General features: G+C 36.8%; 1 protein-coding gene across 1 annotated transcript in view; it reads right to left on the reverse strand.

Annotated features, from left to right (window-relative positions):
* The window catches only part of XPR1 (xenotropic and polytropic retrovirus receptor 1), a 200,546-nt gene extending 174,204 nt beyond the window's left edge, over window positions 1-26,342 (reverse strand). Inside the window, exon 1 of the mRNA XM_051998838.1 lies at window positions 26,190-26,342. Within this exon, the coding sequence (XP_051854798.1) occupies window positions 26,190-26,258 (69 nt within the window). The 5' untranslated portion in view covers window positions 26,259-26,342. The remainder of the gene's footprint in view (window positions 1-26,189) is intronic.
* Between the last annotated feature and the right edge of the window lie 282 nt (window positions 26,343-26,624).

The following is a 26,624-nucleotide window of genomic DNA, read 5'->3' on the forward strand; positions in this document are numbered from 1 at the left end:
GGCCACCAACAGCTGGGGAATCAAGAAAGATCTCATTCCCAAAATCCCCCAGTGTGACTGACTGAAGCTCTTCTCTCAGAAGAATTTCTTCCTGTAAAATGAGGGGGCCACCCCAGCTAGTTTCCAAAGAACCCTTTTTCAACTCTTAAATTCGATGTTTTTAAATCAATTACACGTTTCTACATTTCTCTATTAAATGGAAGCAATAAACCCAGCTTTGTTTCCTATTAGAAACATAGAAGAAAGATCATGATCTAACAACGGAAAAACTCTGAAAAGCTTAGCTCTGGACAAATTTTGTCAAGCTTAGCTCTGGTGATTTTGTCAAGCAGGAAAGTCAAAAGAAATACATGCTACTGCTTCTCACTAGTCCCTAGGGACCAGATCTATAGAAGCCATCAGAGGGCAAATGGTCCAGAGAGAAGACAAGGGAAGAGGAACAACAATGCATACCAGCACTGACCCAAGCTAGAATATCCTCCTCCTTTCTCTATGTTCAACTATTCAGTCCCTGTCCATCCTTTAAAAACCACCTCAAATACTAGCACTTCCTCAGTTGGTAAATGATCTTTCCCCAGAGACAGAGACTTTGAAGAAAGGGGAAAGGAAACAAATAAGCATTTAAATAGCATCTACTATATCAGGCATTAGTACATACTAAATTCTTTTTTTTTTTTTTTTTTCCCCTTCTGAGGCAATTGGAGCTAACTGACTTGCCCAGGGTCACACAGCTAGGAAGTGTTAAGTGTCTGAGGCCAGATTTGAATTCAGGTCCTTCTTACTTCAGAGCTGGTGCTCTATCCACTGTGCCATCTAGCTGCCCCTATTCTTTTTATTTTTAAAAATAAAATTCTTTCTCTTCTGATCCTCACAATAATACTGGGAGATAGATACTATAACTGTACCCATTTTACAGTTTAGAAAACTGAGGCAAGCGGAGATAAACTGACTTGCCCAAGGTGGAGAATAAACTTAAATTTAGGTCTTCCTGATTCCAGGCTCAGCACTGAATCCAATGTATCCACTAGCTGCCAAAAAAGCATTTTGTTTCTAATCTCTCCAACTCATTTATATAATATTGTATACTCTCATTATTGTTTGGGGTATTTATACAAAGTCCAGGAATTTGATCACTAATATTTCTCAAGAAAAAAAGTTATCATAAACATATTGTCCTTAGATTTCATTCATTTCTACAAACATTTTAGTAGTTGCTATATGCAAGTACGATTCCTAGCATGACAGAAAGAAAAGGGTTTACTTTCAAATAATTCATAAGCTCATAATGGGAAAGAAAAGCACACAAAGAATCAACATGTTGAATGAAAACGAAAGGCTCTGGTCAAGTGCTCTGAGGAATTTGAAAAGATATTCTGGAATATCAGACAAGACTTTCTTCAACAAAAGGATACCCTGTAACTTAAGAAAAAGCAGGACTTCAATAGACAGAAGCAGGAGGGAAGGGAAATAGAGAAAAGTCCTTTCTGGATGGAGGGCAATGAGAGCAAAAGGCATGAAGAATATTAAGAAAGAGAACCAGAAGTTTAAAAAAAAAAATCCAAGATAATTGGAACTAAGACTAAATGATAGGAAATATATAATGACATAGATTGGCACATAACTTAGAGCCAGGCTATCTATAAACACCTTTCAATACCAGGATTAATAACCAAGTTTATTATTAATTGATAAGCAATAAGAAGTCCTTAAAGACTGAAGAGAGGAGTAAGGCAATCGCAGCGCAGTGTCAGCACCAAGGCCAAAGAGGAGGGATATAACCTGGAGGCAGAAATGCCAGAGGCAACTATTTGAGTTAATGCACTTAAGTGATTTTGGTGAGATTTGAAGAGAGGGGCTAAGTATTTCTCCTGCTTCAGATTTAATATGTCACTTCTCATCTAACAGGATTTATTAACCAATTAAATTTAAGGGATGAGGGAAAAAGAAGAGCCAAAGATGACCCCTAAGTTATAAGTCTGAGAAGCAGACTGCTAGTTTGGGAGAGAACAATGAGCTGCTTACTTTTGGATATGTTGAATTGAGGTGACAGCAAAGACGACTACATGGAGATCCATCCAAAAAATTACAAATATGAGACTGGAGGCTCTAGAGAGAGAGGTTGAAGATAAAGATAAAGATTTGGGCTTCATCTACATAGAGATGATATAGAAGCCATGGGAATAGATCAGATCGCCAAGGAAGAAGGTCAAGGACAAAATCTTGGTGGACAAATCTCCTTTCCTAATACTTTTCTGGGAACTGGGGCAAATGTTGCAAAGGGCACAAAAATTGAGGGAAGCTGGTATATTGCCTGTTTTGGTTTAAATATGTAAAATGATAACAGACTACATATCAAGCAGTTATTCCAGGGATTAGCTTCATTTCAGGCTAGGTGAGATAATAAAGAGACGGACATACTATTATAGTTCCCTTCTTAAAATTTACTAAAACAGTTTTGGGGATATCTCTGTTAAGAACATGATAATCATTTATATAACTTAGGCCATTCCCCTTGCCATTACATTCAATAAACACACTGAGTTTCTTATGGTACTCCTACTGCCCTCAAAACTGTCAGGAACAATGCATTTGCAGTCAAGCATCCACGATGGTCAGAAGTTCCCCAAGGAGGCAATGGTAACCAGAGTGGGACTCCACGAATCACTCTAAGAAGCAGCAATCTTGGAGAATCCCCTTGGTATATTATATACTATAAGCTTTCAGGACTTTCTACCAGAATACAATTGCAGTCAAGGTATCTATGAGAGGGTTTCCATCAAAAGTCCATTAAAATAAAAGGCAGCAGAGGAAAGCAGAAGAACCATAAAGAAGGAGCCAGGAGACCTGCTTCTGGCTCTTTTATAACTCCCTATGAAATCTTGCACAAGTCATTCACCCTTGCTGGATTATAAAATGTGGCATTCAAACTTACGCAACAGCTGAAATCTCTGTTCACTCTAAAATGGCATAATTCACATTTTAACAACTGATCCTTAATCATAACAGTGGTATTTCAACTTGAATTATTTCATTATAAAGGCTCTCATTTCCAAGTTATAAAACTGCTTGAAAAAAAGTGTGTGGACAATACATTATTCTCATCCCCATTTCATTTTAAAGGTATAAATGAAAATTATGTATTTCCACTGAACAAACTGAAAAAATTCCAATTCATTCTTTTAGTGAAATTTATCAGACTGAAAAGTAATCAATTCAGCATTTCTTGGCAAGAAACTGGAAACTGAATGAATGCCCATGAATTAGGGAATAGCTAAATAAGTTATTGTATATGAATGTAATGGTAAAAAATGATGAACAGAAAAAGGATGCACATGTGTAAAAATATTTGTAGCAGCTCTTTTTGTGGTGGCAAAGAATCAGAAAGTGAATAGATGCCCATCAGATGGGGAATGGCTGAATAAGTTATGGTATATGAAAGTAATGGAATATTATTGTTCTATAAAAAATGATCAATAGGCTGATTTTAGAAAGGCCTGGAAAGATTTACACAAACTGATGCTGAGTGAAACAAGTAGAACCAGAAATAGAGTGTACATAGTAACAGCAAGAATGTGTTATAATCAATTATAAAAGACTTGGTTTTTCTCAGTGGTTCAGTTCTTCAAGGCAATCCAAATTTCAGATAGAAAACACCATTTGCATCCAGAGAGACAACTATGAAGAATGAATCTAAATCAACACATGATATGTTCACTTTTTTCCTTTTTCTTGCATGTTTTTTCCTTTTATTCTGATTTTTCTCTTCCAACACAATTCATAAAGAAATGTGTATTAAAAAATTAATGTACATATATAATCAGAAAAATAAAATTTTTATAAAAAGAAAAAAGAAATGACAAGCAGGCTTGAATTGATGCTTAGTGAAGTGGGCAGAACCAGAAGAAAACTGTACACAATAACAAGATTGTGTGATGGTTAACTATGATAGGCTATGTTCTCAGCAATACCATTGTATTCAAGACAATTCCAATAGACTTGGGATAGAAAATGACACCTGTATCCAGAGAAAGAACTATGAAGACTAAATACAGAAACTACTTTCATAGTATACTTCCTTTCATACTACTTTTAATTTTTTTTTGCTATTGCTTTTTCTATTGCTTTTTCTTTTTTCTTTTCTGATTTTTTTTCACAACATGACTAATATGGAAATATGTTTTAAATGACTGTATATGTATAATCTTTCTCTATACTCATTCTTTGTCTCCTTTGAATTTCACTTCAATTTTTCATCACAGGTGCATTCCTTTTTACCTTGAAATGTTTCACAGATCTTCCTATCTTAAAATATAAATATTAAGTGTTTTTTTTCTTGACACAGCTGTCCTGATTACTGTCATCTGATTTCTCTCCTCCCTTTCATTGCCAAAATTATGACCTATGTAACCTACAACCACTGCCTTATATTCTCCTCTCACTCCCTGTAATCTGCTTATACATTCACCACTCTGCTTATCCGTTCTCTCAAACAGTGGTAAGAATTTGGTATTACTTGTCTGCCATATTTGGAGAATATTTAATGCCTTCCTTTTAATCAGTTTTAATGGTCTTTTTTCAATATTCATCCTCCAAGAATCTCTCTGGAGCATCTGATGATAACACAAGAATCTAGAAGTGTCTAGCTGATGCAATGAGTAGAGTGCTAGACACATCAAGATGAACTTCAAATTCAGCCTCAAACACTAATAAAAACAAACACATTCTAAGTTATTAAAAACAAAATGGTTTTTAGATGATGGGCATTGGTAAATAGTAAGATCAGGAAAGACTTCTCTTGTATTTTAGAAAGTGGTGTCTGACAACTCTGAGACACCACTACACACCTCTCAGATTGGCTAAGATGGCAGATAATGACAAATGTTGGCAGGAATGTGGGAAAATTGGGATACTGAGGCATTGTTGGTGGAGTTGTGAACTGATCCCACCATTCTGGAGAGCAATTTGGAACTATGCCCAAAGGGTTATCAAATTGTGCATACCCTTTGATCCAGCAGTGTTTCTACTGGGCTTGTATCCCAAAGAGATCTTTTAAAAAGGGAAAAGGACTTACTGTGTGATTTTGGCAAGTTATCAATTAACCTGTCTGCCATAAAATTCCTCATATGTCAAATGAGGAAAATAAGAGCACCTATATCCCAGTGTTGTTCTGGGGATAAAATGACATGGTATATGTAAATATGACTTAGCAGTATATAGCAGTTAAAAAGGGAAAGGATGTAGACTAAGACTATCAGATTTGGCAATTAAGAAACTGTTGGTAACTGAAGAGAACAGTTTCACTTGAGCAAAGAGGTCACAAGACAGACCAAAATGATTGAAGAGGGAAAATCAAAGTTGATTAGTTTAAGAAAAGATTTTTTTCTAATGACTTTGAGAAAGGAAGGATATAGGACAATCAACTGAAGGAATGGTAAGGTCTAATTTGGACATGCTGAAAAGCAAATGAGGAACTGTTAGGGAGAGATTGAAAATCTGAGAGAAAATGGGTAAGTGCAGTGTGCAGGAGAAGATGGTTTTTAAGCTGAGGTCCATGAAGCTGTTTTATTTAATATATTAATAATTATATTTCAATATATTCTATTTATTCTTAATTCTGTGCATAATATTTTATGCATTTAAAAATATTCTCGAGACAGGTTCCTATAGGCTTTACCAGATGATGAGAAAAGTCCATGTCACAAAAAATTACTGGAATAAAAGATGTTCAAACATTTCTAATGAAAAGACCAGAAGTGAGTACAAATTTTAAAATGCAAACATAAGAGTTAAGAAAAACCTAAAAAGGTTAAATTTTTGAACAATTGGAAGGGGCTATATAATGATGTAGTATTAACATTTTAATAGAAAGAGAAGAAAAAAATGTTCCTTCAGAATCTTAATGTTTTTATAAAACAATTGGGGGCGGGGGAGAGCGCCTAAGTATGAATTGATTCTGTACTGATTAAAAAAAGGGAAGATGAGAAATATATTAGTGTACATAAGGGTGCATGAAAAATGGCATGTACAAATATGGATAAAAGTGAAGGGAATAGGCATCAAATGAATCCCAGATTTACCTGAGCTTGATAAAGAATTAATCATGCACACATATACACACAAACATACAAACACATAAAAATATACACATTTATACACATATACACGCATACATCCCCCCCACACACACACACACACATCTTGGTACATCTATGATGTACATTTATACATCAAATTAAAAAAGAAACCATTTCAAATGAGAAGAACAAAAGAGAAGATGATTTGTCCATGGGACAGTGCTAAACATGGTAGTGCTTAATAAATAATTGATTGATCAATGACTGTCTACACCAGAAATTTCTTTGTAAGTCTCAAAGAGATCTTTTTCCTACTAGCAAATCTCAACTTAGATATACTTGGCTACTGGCTTTGACCATAAAAAGATAAATGTGAAGGTTTCCAAGCTTAGAGCAAAGGCCTAGCACCTCTGATTTTTTCTAGAGCTTGCTTTGGTAGCTTTTGCAGAGCTCCTCGCTGTTTCTGATGGCTTTTGCCTAGGCTTTTTACAATCCATAATAGCCTCTCTTTTTGTTAACTATCTTCCTAGTTCTTATCTATCTAGCTTTGGACCCATTTCTTGTTCTAACCTTATCATTCACATTTAATCTCAAATGTAGTCTTTCCAAAATTTTTTTTTAATTATTTGTAGGATACCTTCAGGCTTTGCCCATCCAGGACATACAATCCACTGTCATCCAAACCTCTTTGTATAGGAGGATTTGTGGTAGGAAAACCCTAATCTCAAATCCAAAATAAGGAGCCTCACAGATTCCCAGACCAGGGTAGCTACATGGCACAATGGATATAGCACCAGACCAGGAGTCAAGAAGACCTGAGTTTAAATCTCACCTCAAACAATTAATAGCTGTGTGATCCTGAAAAGGTCCCTTAACCTCTGCTTCAATTTTCTCAATCACAAAATGTAGATCATAGTAGAACCTACCCTAGTAATTTGTGAATCTCAAAGGAGAAAATATTTGTAAATCACTTATCATAATGCCTGGCAAATAGGAGACGTTTAATAAATCCATATTTGTATATGCCATTTTTCATGTACCCTTATGTACACTAATATATTCCTCATCTTCCCTTTTTTTACTCAGTACAGAATCAGTTCATACCTAGGCGCCCTCCCCACCCCAACTGTTTTATTAAACGTCTCCTTTCCTTCCTTCTATCCAAACCCGCTAAGTCAAACATTTATTATATATAAAGAGAACTTCAGGCCTCACCAGCTTTGCACTTGACTCTTGCCACCCTAGGATAGTTTTCCTAAGAGTATCTCATTGAAAACAAAAAAAGCTGAAAGGATAAATGTGCTTTAATAACACATTACCACAAAAGATACAATTATCATAAAATGCAAGATGAATAACTTGATTAAATTAAAAAGCTTTTGCACAATCAAAGCCAATGCAACAAAGATTAGAAGAGAAGCAGAAAGATGGAAAACAATTTTTATAACCAGTATTTCTAATAAGACCTCATTTCTAAAATACATAGAGAACTGAATCAAATTTATAAGTATATAAGTCATTCACCAATTAATAAATGGTCAAAGCACACAAAGAGGCAGTTTTCAGATGAAGGAATTAAAGTTATCTATATTCACATGAAAAAAATGCTCTAAATCACTATTGATTAGAGAAATGCAAATTAAAATAACTTTGAGGTACCCCCTCATAGCTATCAGATTGGCTAATGTGACAAAAAAGGAAAACAATAAGTGTTGGAGAAGATGAGGGAAAATTGGAACACTAATGCATTGTTGGTAGAATTAAAGACTGATCTAACCATTCTGGAGAGCAATTTGGAATTATACTCAAATCAAATGACATGAGTCATTTCCATTTTTTCCTCTCTTTCCCTTCATGTCTCCCCAAGATGGCAGTCAATCTGGTATAGGTTACATGTACATTCATATGAAACATATTTCCACATTAGCCATGTTGTAAAAGACAGAAGATATTTCCACATTAATTATATTATAAAAAAGGGGAAAACTACAAGAAAAAAAGGGAAAATATTATGCTTCAATCTAAATTCAGACTTTATAGTTTTTTTCTTGTGCATTTTCCATCATGAGTCTTTCAGTATTGTCTTAGATTATTATATTGCTGAGAAGAGTAAAATGTCCGAGTTGATCATCCACACAATGTTGTTGTTACTGTGTACAATGTTCTCCTGGTTCTACTCATTTCACTCAGCATCAGTTCTGTAAATCTTTCCAGGTTTTTCTGAAATCAGCCTGCTTATCATTTCTTAAAGAACAAATCAAAATCTTATAAAAGTGAATGTTAAAAATAAATAAATAATTTGTGGAAAGATACAATTATCTAAATCCCTTTTTTTAAGGCAAACAACCCAATTCTGGAGGATATAATTTCTAGCAAAGAGGTCCTGATGCATGTTGTGAAAAAAAAGCATTTCTAATCTTCCATCTTGTAAAGTGCCTGCTATTTTGGAACTATACACAAAGGACTATAAAATTAAGCATACCTATTGATGCAGTAATACCCCGACTAACCCTATATCCTAAAGACATCCCCCCTGCCAAAAAAGTAAAGGTAATAGGGGAAGGAAAGGGAAAGACCTATCTGTACAAAAAGTTCTATAACAGCTCTTTTAGTAGGAGCTAAGAACTGGACATCAAAGGAATGTTAATCAATTAGGGAGTGGCTAAACAAGCTATGCATATGATTGTAACGAAATATTATTGTGCTATGAAAAATGACAAACAGGATTTCAAAAAAAAAAACCTGGAAAGACTTACATGAACTGATGCAAAGTGAACAGAACCAGGAGAACATTATATCCAGTAATAAAAATACTATACAATAAAGAGTTGTGAATGAATTAGCTGTTCTTAGCAATATAATGATCCAAGACAGTTCCAAAGGAATAATGCTGAAGCATATTTTCTACCTCCCAGAAAAAGAATTGATTGAATACAGACTAAGGCATGCTGTTTTCATTTTCTTTCTTTCATTCCTTTTCTTTTATTAGTCTTTTTGTACAAAATGACTAAGTTAGAAATATTTTATAAGACTGCACATAGGTAATCTATATCTGATTGCTACCATCTCAGGGAAGGGGGAGAGGAGAAATGGAACTCAAAACTTTTTTAAAAAATGTTTGCAAACTGTTTTAACATGTAATTGGGGGAAACGGATATATATGTATGTGTGTATATGTCTACACACGTGTATATATATATGTAAAATGTAACATTAAAAACTATTAACATGAATGCCAAAAAAATAAAAAGACAAAGTACCTGTTAACTCAAATCTTCCATTTTTGGGGGTGTCTAGTGACTCAGTTTTCGAGCCAAATTTTGTGATCTTAATACATACATATACACACATACAAAATGCAATGGGACAATGCTTCCAACTTCAACAGATAACCATTAATCAAAGAAACTCCACTGCAGACTTACTCCAATGTCTCTGGAAGGACAGAGAATTTAGAATTACAAAAAACCTTAGTGATCAATTCCAATCCCCTCCTAAATGGAATTCAAATTCAGATTTCTTTTGCCTCCAAAAGACACCCTAACCCCCAAGAAAGAATAATTAAAGGGTTCTTTCATTAGCAATGACAAGTAGGGGAAATGCTCTATTACTCATACTACTAAAACTGATCCAAAGATTGAATAAATTTGCCAGGTGAGAGAATATAGAAAGAGAAAAGAAGGAAAAAAGGTGTCAAGGTTATCTTCATTAAAAGACATTAAAAGATGAATCACATAAGTTGGTGAAGACAAAAGTTAGTAACAGGACTTGCTGGGGACATGATAGTAATCTTCAAATGTTCAAAGGACTGTCACAATAAAAATGGATTAAACTTTTCCTAATAATGGATTCTTTACAGGAATTCAATCCCCTTCACCTGGATTCTTTAAATGATGTCTACATGACCTCTTATCTGACATGTTATAGAGGGAGACTGAAATGAAAAATGGAAACTGAAAAACAAACTGATCTCATTTCAAATCTAAGATTATGTAGTTCTAAAACTAATTCACGAAATAACATAATGAAAAGCAGTTTAGTTTCACAGGAAGAGTATTGAAATAAGAGTCAAGAGACTAGGGACCTAGTTTGGTTCCTTTCACTAATCAGTAATGTGACAGCAAAGTATACGTTAAAGGAACAGATAGGCAAGTAGGAGAATCAGAAAATGGAACAGCACAGAAGCCAAGAAGAAAAAAAAAAAAAAAAAAAAGAGTCCAGAGGGAGATCAAAGTATCAAGATAACCACTTAGTCACTAATCTTCAAAGTGATAAACTGATTCGACTAGTTCCTACCTTTTTTCCTAGGGGATAGATAGGCTATCAAGAGCCTGCAGTGTTTGTTCTACCCACAGGGCAAAGAGTAAAATTTAATGGATAGCCATTAATTAACTTCTGCCCCCCAAATTTAGAGTCCTCTCGGCTTGATTTGTGATCCATTTCTTATCCTAACCTTACCTTATTTGAACATCCTCTGGCATTTGTTTGCCTGGGTCTGACTCACAGAACCTTATTCTGACCTTCAGAAGCTGTCTAATCTTTCAAACATGCTTCAGTTCATACTATTGCCCCCACTTAAGCAAGAAAATAAATAATTTTCCATACCAGATACAGAGAGCTTCAAAATTTTGAAATTGTCAGTCTCATCCTTTGGTCTTTTAAGATGCAAACAATACAGAACTTTTACAAGCTGATTTTAATGTGACTTAATAGTTGCAGATTCAGTTAAATCCATCATCACACCTAAATAAGTAATCATTAATTCAAACATTTAAATCCACACTGTATAGAGAATACAAAGAAAATCCATTCTCAACAATTTAACAGAAATAAAATGAAATAACATAATGATAATCAACTTAGTGTAGCATAAAGTACTAAAATAGGAGCCTGGAAGAGGAGGAGTCAATCTTGTAGAGAAAAGGCAAATCACCTGAATTCTTCCAAATACCCTTCCTAGCAATAATGCCTCAAAACAAATCCTGAGTGGCAGAACCCACAAAAAAGGACAGGGTGAAACAATTTTCCAGCCAAAGACAATGTGTGAAGTCTACAAGAAATGTCTCCCTGGAGTGTGCTCCCTGGAGCACATAGTCTAGCTCAGGCAGACCAGCAGTAACCTCTGAAAGCAACTGAAGCACAGAGGGTGGGCAGCAGCTTCTAGAGCTCTCAGTCCATAGAGGGTAAGGAGGTCAGAAAAAGATTGCCAGGATCCATCCCTTAGCTTGTACTGGGGAGGCAGAAATCTCTTGTATTGACCATACGAAGATTTGGGTTCCAATCCTGGGTGAGAAGGAGCCCCAGCACACCAGAGCCTGTAGCTCCAGGAGAGCAGGGATCTTGGTCATAGTTCAGGAGAAAAAAGAGTGCTGGTGGTTATTCACAGACCAGACCACAGGCCAAGAAGTAATAAACACACCTCTCCAGAAAGATAGCACCTTGAAAACTTCCCCAAACCCTGCAGACTCCCAGAATTATCTCTGAAAACAACTGCAGGAAAAACCTGAAGCTTGGGATGATGCCTCCTACATCAAACAAGGGAGCCCAATTTTCAGTTAAAAAAATAGGCTGGGAAAATGAGTAAACAACAACAACAACAACAACAACAAAAAAGAACCTGACCGTAGAAAGTTACTAAGAAAGTTACTAAAGTGGCAGGAGAGATGAGAAAACATTTGCCGAAGATGGCAAAGTCAAAACTGCTCAAAAAGGACTTCTGGAAAAAGTCCAAAGAATCTAGGATCACAACCAAGAATCACCTCCCTCAGCAAAACAGTAAAAATCGTTCAAGGAGAAAAATGGATATTCAATGAAATAGAGAACTTTCAAGCATTCTTGATGAGAAGATCAGAGATAACTGAAAACCTGCCTTTCAAATTCAAGATTCAAGAGAAGCATAAAAAGGTAAAGAATAAGAGAAATCAAAGGGAATTCAATAAAATTAAACTATTAATATTCCACCATGGAAAGATAATTCCTAAGAATGTTCTTATTAGGACAGTTGGAATGTACATTGACAGAGGGCATGGGTATGAGTTGAATGAGATATTAATCTAAATAATTATCTAAATTTAAATCTAGATAATATAAATATAAAATCAAATAAAGGGATGAAAAAGAATTCACTGGGAGAAGAGGGAAAGAAAAGATAGAATGAGCCAAATTATCTTACCTACAAGAAGACAAAAGAACTTTTAGAGATGGGGAGAGGGGGGATTTAAGAGGGGAAAGGAAATCTTAATCTCATTGGAATTGGTTCAAAGAGGAAATAACATACACATTTTGTTGGGTATAGATCTTACCTGGAAGGAAAGTGGGAGAGGAAGGGAATAAGAAAAGAGGGGGTGATTTGGGGGAGGTAGATTACATAAAGTGGTAGACAGAAGCAAAACACTTTTAAGAACAAAAGGAAAAAGTAGGATAAAATGGAGAGAAATATAACTGAAAAAAAAATTTATAGCATTTTTTCTGATAAAGACCTCATTTCTCAAATATATAGAAAATAGAGTTAAATTTATTTAAAAAATAATAAGAGCCATGGGGCAGCTAGATGGTTCAGTGGATAGAGCACCAGCCCTGAAAGTCAGGAGGACAGAAGTTCAAATTTGGCTTCAAGACACTTAACACTTCCTAGCTGTGTGACCCTGGACAACTCACTTAACCCCAATTGCTTCCGCCATAAATAAACAAACAAACAAACAAAGGAATGAATGAATGAATGATAATTGATAAATTGTCAAAGGATAGGAACAGGCAGATTTCAATAGCAGTAATCAAAGCTATCTATAATCATATGAAAAAATGCTCTAAAACACCACTGATAAGAGAAATGAAAACTCAAACATCTCTAAGTCACCACCCACACTTATCAAATTAGCTAACACAACAGAAAAGGGAAATGACAAATGCTGAAAGAGATGTGGGAAAACTGAGATACTACTATTGGTAGAATTGTGAATTGATCTAACCATTTTAAAACAAGTTGGAACTCTGCCCAAAGGCTTATATAAAAACTGCATACTCTTTAACCCAACTATAGTACTATTGGATCTCTATTCTCATATGGACAAATATATATATATATATATATATATATATATATAGCAACTCTTTTAAAGGTGTCAAAGAATTGAAAATTGAGGGGAGATCTAATACTTGGAAGTGGCTGAACAATTTATGTCATATGATTGTAATGGAATACTGTTGTGCTGTTAAGAGATGGCAAGCAGAATTCTCAGAAAAAGGCTTACAAGAGCTGATGCAAAGTGAAATGAGCAGAACCAGGAGAATCTTGTACATAGTTACAATACTGTACAATGATCACTTGTGAATAACTTATCTATTCTCAACAATACAATGATCTCAGATAATTCCAAAGGACTTATGATGAGAAACACTATCCACTTTCAGAGAAAGAATAGATGGAATCTAAATGCAGACAGAAGAATATTTTTTTCCCCTTGGGTTTTTTTGATGTTTCCCTGTATAACATAACTAATATGGAAATGTTTTGCATGATTACACATGTATAACCTATATATCAAACTGCTTGCCTTTGCAATGGAGGAGGAGTGTAGGGAAGAACTGAAATTTAGAACTTAAAATTTTCTAAAATGAATGCTAAAAACTCTTATTTACATGTAATTAAGGGAAAACAAAATATGTATAAATGTTTACTATATATGCGTGTGTGTATATAATTTTTTAAAAAAGAAATACAACACCAGGAATCTAGTCTGGTACCTTCCACTTATCATTTATGTGATACAAACAAATTACCTAACTCTGGTTCTATCTCAATTTTTTCAGGTGCAAAATGAGAAAATTGGGATTGGATCATCTTATACCTATCATTTTTCAAATCTAAAAGTCTATGACTGACATCTAAAACTAGAAACTCAAGGATCATTGAAGAAATTTACTGCAAAAATAAAGCTACCTAGTATAACATTTTAAAAACACATACTCCAGTTATAAACTCTTGAGTCTTAATATACAGTAATCTGACAAGTTCTGGAACAGGATATCTACTCTTAAGTAACTTTCAAATGGATGACTTCTAATTGTAACTAAGTAATTTTGCCATTGATATTATTTTAGTAATAACTATTTAACACATCAAAGTCTAACTTTCCAATTTAATAATTCTAAGAAAGCATTCTGAAGTAGAAAGCAATACTATATGCATTTATTAAGCAATACTATATACATTATAAGGAAAAAAGGAATTAAATCTGTGGGTAAATAAGCTACTTTGTTTGCTGCAAAATATTTGTCTGTTATTTGTTGACAGGATTCAGAACTAGGATGGCCTGGGTTACAGTCTAGCTTGTAACACAACTTGGCTGTGTGACCCTGAGCAAGTCACTTAATTTTTCACTAGACAACTCAGACTATTAAGTGCAGAGAAATTAATGATTTGCAAAGACTAGAGTTTCATCATCCAAGAGTTCCTTACAATGATAATCACAGGTCCATTCCCTATCTCTAGTAAAAATTGCTAACCAAAAATAAATTAAATAAATCACATTGGTAATTTAAAAAAAAAAAACTGGAATACAAACTAACTTATAGTTGTCATGAAGATTTTTGCTTTTACTAATTCTATTCATAGCCATATCACTACTATCCTCTCAAATCCTGTCCATGACAGGATGTCTCAGGTTCTGCTGGAGGCTCTATTATTTTAAGAAGTCGATATCCACATCCCCATTTATCCATGCTTCAGTTTTCTCACATATCAATCTAACAATTAATATTTATTAAGCTTGCCTACTACATTCCAGGCACTGTGCTAAGCATTAGGGATACAAAAACAGGAGAAAAAATGGTTCTGGCCCTCAAGAAGCTTGTAAACTAGGGGGAGAAGGGGAATGGGAAGGAGGACAACAGATAAAGAAATATAAACAAAGCTAGCTACATATAGAATAAAAAGGAAATAATTAACAGAGGGAAGGCAAGGCACTAAAAGAGATTGGGATCAAACATTTACAACAAATAACCTACAAAATAATCCACATGTAGGTAATAAGGTTAGGTGTTTTTTGACTTTTATGTTAAACAGAATGTCAAAACTCTAAACTACCCCTATAATATTCAAACTAATCTTTCTTCTACTCCTACCAATTAACTTAACAACTGTTAAGAGATTTTCTGATAATTTCTCTAGGAACAACAGATCATTCAGTGTATCTGAGTAAACTATTGATCAGGGATGAACAGATATCTAAAAAAAATTAATTGCCAAATGTTTCTTATAACATAAGATATAAAAGACATGGTAGTTTAAAAAAGTTGAATAAAAATATATTGCCTTCTATGAAATTATCATAACTGGCCTCAATTAAGAAAGATTATTCAGGCCAGGTCCTTAATTGGTTGAAATCTTTAATTTCCTTACCTTATGTTTAAGGTGAGAAAAGAAGAAAAAGGTATCAACAAAGAAGTGTTTGAGCTAGAAGCCCAATAAATTTTGTCAGTTACCCAACAAGCATTTAAAAAAGAAGATAACGAAGGGCTAAGTTCCCCGTCAAGGCAAGTAACCCTAACAAATTTCACTTTACCTACTCAACCTTCCATGTCAGCCAAACCACAAGCCTGTTCCTGATCTTTGTGTTTAATAAAAGAAAGGCGCCCTCCATGTTAAATTACTAGAAGCCAAAAGCCACAATTCCTGCTGCTTTCCTAGGGTTCTTTTCCACTCACCACTTGCCATTACTCAACAAGCTCAGATTGTTCACAGCCAACCCAAAGATCCACCCTGAACCCGTCCCGGCCTACTCCAAAAGATCCCCAAGAGGTTAATTTTCTTGAGGGAAAATTTAGGCTGTGTTTAGGCAGCTAGAAAGCATACCAGCCCTCAGGTCAAAAAGCCTGTAGTTCAAATCTAGGGCAAGACACTGAACTTCCTCATCTATAAAAGGGAGCTCATAATAGCATCTACCTCCCAGGATCAAATGAAATAACTGTGAAGTGCCTGGAACATAGTAAGCACTTAATAAAGGTTTGTTTCCATTCCCTTCTACTTGAGAGCAGATAAAAAAAGGCCCGAAATCTCTACTGGGCATACCTGGATCAGTCTCTCAATAACAAGATTTCCAGAGGGAAAATGAATTTGAGATTAGCCCAGATTCTCCAGAGTTGGCCCAGAACTAACCAATTCTAAAGCCAAATCTTATGGCTCCACACAACAGAGATCTTTGCTCATCAGACTCTTTTCTGAGGACTCATTCCATATCACCCAGTACTTAAGAAAACCTTCTAAAACTTAAAATCTTTCATTCAACAAATGTTTTCCCAGTTAGATACTGTTCTGGATACATCTATTTGCTCCATTTTTGTTCTTAAAACAACAACAACAACAAAATAATTTTACATGTGGGATAAACACGAAGGAAAAGTTATGAGTTGTAAAATCACTTGGCCAAAATAAGAGATTTCTCACAAATCTGGCAAGGCAACTTAATAGCTCTAAATAAACAATACTTTTGAGAAATTGAGGTCTAATATTGAACATCTGTTCTCAAAAGTGTTCTATCTATAAAAGTTTGAAAGAAGAAAGTCAATCAAGTGCACCTACTAGGCACTTGGCAATAACTAGGAATACAAAAAAAGGCAGTAACACTACCTCAAGAAGCTCAACCTCTAATGGTTAAGAATATGTGAAGGATAATATATAAACAAGATATACTGAGGATAAATTGGAAATAATGGTAAAGGGAAAGCACTCAAAATCAGAGGGAGTCACAAAAGTCTCTTGGACAAAGTGTAATTTTAGCTGAGACTAGAAGACAGCTAGAGAAGCAGAAGAAGGAGACAAATGAAGGAGCATTGTAATAAAAATGCAGCTAACATAGAAAATAAAGCGCACTAGCTAAAAACTACTCTTCCTTTTCCTTCACCCTATCTCTTCCCCCATCTCTACCTCCCTGGTCTCTTTCCTCTCCTGTTTATCCCAAATTATACTTCTTCTCAAAACCCATGTTTTTTTCCCCTGGCTGAGTGAGCCTCATGCCTAGAATCTCCAGCCCCCTCCAATCTTACTTCTCTATCTATCCTCTATCAAAACTCAGCTTAAATCCCATCTTTTTAAGCACGCTTTCTTGCTTAAGTACCTCCCAATTACAATGACTCTATTTTGTGTGTACATTCTTGCATGCTGTCTTCTCTATTAGAATATGAGATCTTTGAAGGCAGAGACCCTGTTTTTACAACCCTGTATTTTCACACAGTACTTATCACAAAGTGCTTGACACATATTAAAAGTTTTTTTTTTCCATGTATCTTCTCCAAAAAACCAAAATATACAAACAAGAGAGGAAAAAACGGAATCTACAAGTATTTAAAAAAAAAAAAAAAAAGGAATCACCTTTAAAATAGCCAAATAATTATAACAGCTTCCTTCACCTAAGTTCCAGATAAGCATAACAAATTCTGGATGTTAGAGAGAATTTCTGCTCTGAGTTGGAGGTTGTACCTCTTAAGATCCCAAAGATTCAGTGGGGGGGGAGGGGGAGAAGAATTTTTTAATTCTGATCTTAGTAGTTTGCTTTTTTAGTACATGCACTAGAAAGATTATTCCTTGGAATCTGAAATAACCCAAGAAATAAGCTTCTGGGAAAGATTGCAGGTCTAAGGTATCTCAAAAATTTTGTTCCTTTTTCCAATAGCCTATTGTTTGAAACAGGACTAAAGTTCTGAAATGACTCAACAACAATAAAAGAACCAACTTCGTTCTGATTAATTACAATGCTTTGAAAAACATATAACCACATTAATACTAAACACACAGAAGCCATTCCTTTTTTTTTTTAAATTATTAATCCTTTTTAAAAAAATCTAGAATCAGGTATCTTGCTAATTCTAGTTTTCTGACATCTACTCCCTCCATTTCTCTACATTTACAGGATCACACTGACCTAATTCAAGTCCCCCATCATCTCTCATTTGGACTATTGTAATGACCACCTAACTGGTCTCTTCCCTCTTCAATTCATGTACCACATGTTTCCAAAGTTATTCAAATAAAAGTCTAAGTATTAGTCTAAATTTCTTTTCAATAAATTCCTATTATCTCTTAACTACCTTTTTCCCACATTATTCTCATCTTTGGCATCTACACCTCCTCCATGCATCAGCCATTCTCCCATAGTTTAAAGCCCTTCCCCTACCCCTTGCAATATTTATTTTTTCAGACTAAAGTTCAAATGTCAACCTGTATATAGATTTTCTCTGACCCTCCCAGCCATAAGTACTCTCTCCTATTATAATTTTTCCTGCACTTACTTGTGTATAAATTACACAAGTCCTACAATACCTCCTTCCCACCCAGAATATAAGCACTTTAAGGGCAGGAGAGATTTCTTTTCTTTTTTTTTTTTTTTTTTTTTGTCTATATATTCTTAAACATCAAACACAGAGCCTTCACATAGTAGGTGCTTAAAGGTTTAACTGAAATGAATTGCAGAGATAGAAGCAAATTTAAAGCTTATATGGTCCTACCTCTTTATATATTAGGAAACAGGCCCAAAGAAACTAGGTAATTTCTAGGCCCTAGAAAAAGTTAGGAGAGTAAAAGACCAAGGGATCATTTCTGATCCAATCAATGCACTCTTATATTACACTGCCTTCCTTCTTAAGATGGAAAGTAATAGACACTGCTGATTCCCTTTTGCTATTAATATTCCTTTTCACATTATTCTTAATGAAATCTCTTCACAAACAGCTCAAATTTCCTTATATTTTTTTCTTTTTTCTCAATGTCCCACTCCAGATCTACCAACCCCTTAGACTGAGCTCTCTGAAATGCCTGCTCCATTGGTAATTTGCTTTCATCTTAAACCATTTCCATTTTCAACTGTTTCATCACTGAAATTTGGTTCCAGCCTGATGGAACTTTCTCTGATCATTTTAACACTAGGAGCACATAACAATCACAACAGCTGTCATTTATCTCGTGTTTTAAGTTTTGCAAAGTATTTTACAACAACATTGGGAGGCAGATGCTATTATCATCTCATTTCAAACAGAAATTGAGACAGGTGAAATAACTTGCCCAGACTCACACAGTTCTCAAGGGTCTGAGGCTGAATTTGACCTCTCATCTTCAAGACTCCAGGTCCAGGGCTCCAACAAGTGTTCATTCAGACCTCTCAAACCCTACTCACTATTGAGGTCCAGGAAGTTGGACCATGGGACTGTTCCCCAGGGTCACTTCTGGACTCTCCCCTTGCCTCCTCCTTTGAGGTTCATTCAATCCATATTTATCGTCTAATGAGGAATCTATTAGCTTTTATCCATTGACCTTCCCCCATTCCAGGAACTTCTTTTCTCATGTCTTTCTCTTCTCCCCAATTCCCACTTTCATAACAGGAGAATTCAACATACAAACTATTAGTCCCATCTAACACCCGATGTTCCTAGTTTCTCAATTGATTTGTTTCCCAAGATCTATTCCTCCACTCTACCTCGGCTACACATACACTCAGTTACCCACAAATGCAACCTTTCCCTCTTCAGAAACTCTTTTCTTCATCTTCCTCCAATCTCCAAGCCTTTCATCCCTTCAGCTCTTTGTCCCAAATCATCATTGCATTGGCAATGGCTACATTCCAATTACTCAGACCCTCATCCTATCACTAATCATGCCTTGCCAAGCCCCACATTTGGATTACTCCCATGACTTGATGTCTTTGCTCCGTCTGTCTTTTCTTCACCTTTTGATAGAGAACCTAGTCTCTTATTTCACTAAGGTTAAAAAAAAGAGAGAGAGAGAGAAGCTGTTCCACAGACCTTCCCTTCTCTCCTCCTACTCCCCTTACACTCAGAAGTCTTCCCTCACCATCTTTTTCACCTCTTCCAATCCCCATAAATGCACCAGGGACCCTATTCACCCTGGCCCCTCCAGCAGACCACCCCTTCTATCGCTAATCTATCTCTCACTAATCTTCAATCTCTTCCTGTTGGCTTCCTGTTCTCCCATCTCTCTCTCATCCTTTTAAAAAAGCAGACTCTTTTTATCACCAAATTCTATCTCCTCCCCCTTCTTGTTACTAAATTCTCTGAGGTGACCAGGAGAACTGGGAGCCTAGCATCAGCTCCTCTTCCACCACTCCCTTCTTTCTTCCAATCTCACCATTCAATTGCAAACATCTTTTCTAGAGTTACCATTACCAAACCGAATGACCTTTTCCGATTCTCATCCTTGCTCTTGGCTGCCTCTAAATGCCATTCATCCTCTTCTACTTGGGTGACTTGGCTTGCTTTTGGCTTTCCTTTGGCCTGCCTGACCTTCACTATCTCCTAGGCTGGATCTTCATCTGGCCCTCTAAGTGATCCCTAAGCTCTGCCCTAGGGCCTCTGCTCTACTCTCTCTACACCAACTTGCTTGGTGATCCTTTCAGCTCCTCCAGATTAAATTACTGGATGCTTCCAAGATCTATTCAGAATATTAGGATCCCGTCTCAACATCTACATTAACTTCCAGTCTTACATGCCTTCCTTTTGCATAACTATTGCAACTACATATTGTATATCTAGAACTGGAAATATATTAAGAGACATTTTAAACTCAATGTGTTCAAAACAGAACTCCCCCAGACTCTATTAATAACCTTCTGGTTGGTGTCCTTCTTTCAAGGCTCTCCCCATCCCAGGCCATCCTCCATTCCACTACCAAAGTGATCTTCCTAAAGCTCAGATCTGACCATTTCGAAACCCATCTTCACACTGACTCAAAAATCTCCAAGGGTAGCTTATTATGAAGTTAGGTGGCGTAATGGATAGATATTACTGCTGAATTTAAGAAGATGGGAGTTCAAATATAGTCTCAGACACTTGCTATCTTGGTAACCCTGCTTGAAGTCTGCCTCAGTTTCCTCAACTTGTAAAATGAGAATAACAATACCTATCTCACAGGCCTGTTTTGAAGATCAAATGAGATATTTATAAAGCACTTAGCCATACAGAAGGTTACTTAAAAAATATTTATTACCTTTTCTTCCCTCACCTTATTATTTCCACAGGATCAAATATAAAAATTCTTTTTGCCTATATTTCCAGTGTTCTTACACTTTACTCACCTTCACATGTTGTACAATCCAATAATACCAGTTATTCCCTGTAAGCACTGTCTCCTGACTCCATGCATTTTTAGGAGCGAAGCCCCAAGTCTAGAATGCTCTCCTCCTAGTGGCTTACTTAGATTCCTTCAAGTCTCAGCTAAAAAATCTTCCCTGCAATTGGCTTTTTCTCATCTTCCTCAATGCTTATACCTTCCTTCTGAAATTGCCTTCAAATTATCCTGTATATATCTAGCATATACACAGTTGTTTATTTGTGGTCCCCCCCCATTGGAATGTAGAGGAATGAGACTATTTTTTTCTTCCTTTGCATTCTCAGTGCTAGCAAATGCTTAATAAATGCATGTTGCTGACTTTATAATTATTACTATTAACAACTAAATTAATAATTAAGTTTTTATGAAAAATACCTAAGTTTAATTTAAAATAATTTCTATCTTTTTCATGATTTTTATATAAAAACTCTAGAAACATTTTGAGATAAAATTAAGGTTCTTAAAACTGTGCAGTCATTTTAATAGTAACTATTAAGATTACATCTGATTATAATATATACCGTTACCTTAAAAAAATCTCTTTTTAATACAAAATTTTTCTCAGGGCTGTCCCATTAATATCAGATAACATTCTAGATAGTAAAATTATATCGACAATGTCCTAATGGTAACTAATAGTATCAGATCTCAATAATGTTCCCAGAAATTTAAGAGGGACTGAGCAAAACATAGTTTTTATAAAGTATGAGAAATATATCACCCCTAATAGAAAAACATCTCAAAGCAGATGTTCTCAACATCTTGGAGAAGGCAGGGTGGTATAGTGGAGAGGTTAGTGCCACTTAACTGTTGAGTAAATCTGGTCAACTACTTCTCTCCAATATTCACTTCCTCAACTGTTAAATATGTCAAGTTCCTTTCACTTCCAATATTTTATGTTGTTCATTTTCACATGTGATGAACCTCAACACATTAATTACAATATAAATGCTTTCCATAAACACTACCAAAAGACTCATGAATAATTCTACAATCTTTTATAAAGTACTTGGTTTTAGAAATAAACCTTATTCTATTTTCTCCAAAGTTTTCAGTATTCCAAATTTTTTTTGATCAACTGGAACTTCAAAATAGTTTTTCTTAATTTAAATTGCCATCATGAATCCAATCAGGTGAATAAACACTGATAATATAACTTAATTCAAGAAACTGGATCACCATTAAAAAAGATGCTTAACTCAAAAATAAAAAAAAACTTACATTATCTCAGTCACAAAGAAAATTGTCCTTTATTTAGTGTGATCTGTCTAATACACAGAATTAGTCATTATAACCTGAGATTTCCAAATACATATGGATACAATCAATTAGCAATAATCTATCAGAATGGAAAAATAGATGGGAGGTTAACAAAACAAAAAAAAATCCAGAATCATTTATAGTGGGACTTTGGGAAATAATCATATATACATGACCTTTTATTCACAGATTCATTCAACATTTATTAAGTGCCTACTGAGTTGGACACTATGAAAGGCTATGGGATTTATAAAAATAAAATCAAAACATTTCTTGCCTTCAAGGAGCTTATATATTCTGGGAAAAAACAGAGGAAGAACATAACATATATATTAAATACTGATTTAAAGTTTGTTAGTGCTTTACAAATATTAACTCATTTTATCCTCACAACAACCCTGGGAGGTAGGCATTATTCTTTCCCCCAATTTACAAATGAAGAAACTGAGAAAGAGGAAAGTTAAACAAATGCCTTGCTCAGGATCACACAGCTAGTGTCTGGTGTGACATCTGTCCTCAGCTCTTCCGCAGTCAAGTCCATTGACCTATCTACTGAGTCACACAGAAAAGATACCAAGTAATATGGGGGAAAGAGGAGCTAGATAGTGGGGGGAAAGAGGGTAGAAAATAGCAACCAAGTAATCAGGGAAGACCTCCTATAGGAAGAGATACTCTGAAGGAAACTAGGAATGCTATGAGTAAAAGTAAAGGAAGAATTGTATTCTAGAGATGGGGAAGCACCTGTGCAAAGGAACAGAAACTAGAGATGGAATGTATGGGGAACAGCAAGTAGGCCAATTTGGCTAGACTATAAAGTGCATTAAGGAGAGTAATGAGCAATAAGCCTGGAAAGGGAGGCTCATGATAGATGTTGACAGGATCTAAGAGCCAAAAAGAGTTTTTATTTCATCTCAGAGGCAAGAAAGAGCTACTGGAGCATCCTAAACAAGGGAGTAACACGATCAGAACAATGCTTTAGGAAAAATGCAGAGGATGAATGGGGAAAAGTAGACACCGATGGCAGGAAAATGCAACAGAAGGCTATCACAGTCATCCAGATGAGAGGGGACAAGGGCTTGAAGTAGGGTAGTGATCACACTGGGAATGAAGATGAGTAGTGTTAAGACTCATTAAGAAGCAAGAATAGAAAGATACCTTAAGGCAACAAGATAACTGAGTCTGAAAACCTGGGTGGACTAGAAAAATGGCAGTGGCCCTCACAATAGACAACAAAGGGAGGCAGAGGGGAAAAAAGGCCGGAAGGGAATATGTGGACATGCTGAGTTCAGGTGTCTGTGGGACATTCTCTTGGGAATTTCTAGTAAGCAGCTGATGACATAAGTGTAGAAGAAAGACAGGGACCCAGCCCCATGGTGGGAGGAAGGAGGAGAGAGGAGGTTCTGTATGCTCTAAGAAAGGAATGTGAAAAGAAAGACCAGACAGGTGGAAGGAAATTAGAAGAAAGCCCATGGAAGTATCAAAAAGGACAACTGACCAGGATGATCAACAGTGTCAAACCCTACAGAGCAACAGAGAAGAATGTGGATTGTAAGGGGGAGTTTTCTATCACAGTTAATCCTGAAGAGAGAGAGAGAGAACCTCTTCAAGTGAATAAGGTCAGAAGTCACACGGCAGGAGATCAAAGAATGGGAGGTGAGAAAAACAGGCAATTTATGATAGCAGCTTTTTCTGGGAGTTTGACTAAGAAGTGATTGATTATAAATGCTAGTCTACAAAGATATTTGGATCAAGGATGGTTTTAGGTTCAACTTCTCTCCTGAACTGTCCCTAATGTTAATCAATTTAATCTAGGATCCTGAGGCAAAGGAGATCTAGAATTACAATGAATAATCCCCAAAGTAGACAGGGATTCCAATAATTTACATTTACAACCAAGGTATCCCACAGTTTATTCCCTTTCCCAAAAACATTGCCAAATTATATCCTTTTCTATATTAAATAATCCCATGTGACTCACTATCCATCCACTACAAATACCATGCTAGATACATATATGCATGTGTAAAAGCATTTTGTGCATGTGTATGTGCATGTGTTGTGTGCCTGCAGATACAGGCATGTGTGTATATATACATAGAAAAACATGAATGGTTGCCTCAACATGCTTCTCAACTGCCTCCACAAAGAACTGACAGTGGTACTGAAAAACACTACCCAGAAAAATAAAAAAAATACTCCCCACTTTCAATAAAAACCACAATCTGGACTAGAGCCAAGGTTTTTAAATTGACAGAATATTATTAAAAACAATAAATCACAAAGACTCTACAGGATAAAATGCTGGTCTCTATTACAATTCTCAATCACATAAGAGCCACAAAATCCTACCAAAAAACTGAATAGATAAGAGATAATGATTATCTGCCATTTTATTTCAACCAATAATCAAATATTTTACATTGCAACTGGATTTTCCCCAGTAATCCTAAATGAACATTTCCTTTAACCGTCCTACATCCTTATCTCTAACTTCTCCAATAATTATGGTGCTTTACATGAAAAGAAAAATCATTTGCTACCAATTTTTAAAATCAAGCTTATGTTATAATCAAGTAGAAGGATGAATCATTTAATTCCTACATCTGCATCCTAGGTTCATATTGATTTTATACTCTTTGTTCCAGGAGATGAACTCTTAGAGCTTAGGGATACTGTTGCTCTAAAATAATTTTTCTCTTCATCCAGGGTCTATCTGCATGGCCAACCCCCCCTTTCACTCAGTGCTTCAAGTCCTTCAAGTATTTTACTAAGTATATGAACCTTTGCATTATCTTTATTTTCCTTATGTCAATCTAAAGTGACCGCATGTACTTTTATCATGACATTTAACATTCTCTACGAGCTATCATTCTCTCCCAAACTAGGGCTGATTAGAGAATGTGTTATGATCATAGGAACATGTAGGCACGGCTATAAAGTGTACTGCTTATAATACCTAGATTCTAAGAAGCCCTACAGGAACCGATTTCTCTTCCGAGCAAATAAAAACACTAGGAGGTGGGGGAAGGTGGCGGCGCTGAGAGAGGGGAGGGAGTGATGAGGAGCAGACCTTAAAATTAAAAATTAAAAAGCGCGAAGAGGCAGACCTCCAAAAAATATATAAATAAATAAAAGCCGTACATCGCTATCTCCTTCCTTCCTCCCCCTTCCACAAACAAGAACGCAAAACAAATGCCGGACCCGGCTACTTTGCGTACTTCGAGCAGAAAGAAGGTGCAAAGAGGAATCCTCTTTCCACAAACAAAATGGGACATTGGATCGAAAAACGTTTGTGTTTACACGTCGCGTGGATTGCACGGATGGGCTGGGGGGGAGGGGAGCCGGCTGTCAGTCGGCGTTTAAATCAAGTTATAAAGGCTTTGTCGGCGGCTGTCAGGGGTTTCGGTGGAGCACCTGAAACCCAGTCCGGAGGAGCCGGCTCTGCTCCTTCCCCTCTGCGGGGCGCCCCTGGCTCTCCGGGCCCGCACCTCGCAGGAAGTGCACATGCGTCCCCGCAGATCCGTTACACCGGGGGGAGGGGGAAGGGAAGGCGGTGGGCACGGCCAGGGCACCGGCAGGGGCGGAGGGCACCGGCGCGGCGGGAGGTGGGGGATGCCGCAGTGGCTCCCCGCCGCGCCGGCCCCGGCTCGACTCGGCTCGGGCTCGGGCTCCGGCTCCGGCCCGGGCTCTGGCTCTGCTCGGGACGGGCACAGGGTTAGGAGGGAGAGAGAGCTCGGTACCTCATACTGGATGTACTGCTTCCTCCACTCGGGAGTGATGTGCGCGGAGAGGTGCTCGGCGAACTTCATCCTCCTGCCTTTCCCCCCTCACTCCCACTCGGGTCCGGCTGACACAAGCGGTGGCAACGGCGGCTCCGACTCCTCCCCACATGGGCCCCGGCGCGGCGCTGTGCTGTGCGGTGCGGTGCTGGGCTCCTCGGCTCCTGCTCCCGCTCCCGCTCCTGCTCCTCTCCCGCTCCCGCTCCCACTCCTGCTGCTGCTCCTCCTTCTTCTTCTCCTCCTCCTCCTCCGCCTCCTCCGCCTCCTCCGCCTGCCACCGCCGCCGCCGCCGCCGCCGCCGCCGCCGCGCTACCGCCGCCGCCGCCGCCGCCGCCGCCGCTACCGCCGCCGCCGCCGAGCTCTCCTCAGAGCCGCCCTCCCGCCATCTTCCTCCTC

Source organism: Antechinus flavipes, chromosome 4 (assembly GCF_016432865.1).
Source record: "Antechinus flavipes isolate AdamAnt ecotype Samford, QLD, Australia chromosome 4, AdamAnt_v2, whole genome shotgun sequence".
Lineage (NCBI taxonomy): Eukaryota > Metazoa > Chordata > Mammalia > Dasyuromorphia > Dasyuridae > Antechinus > Antechinus flavipes.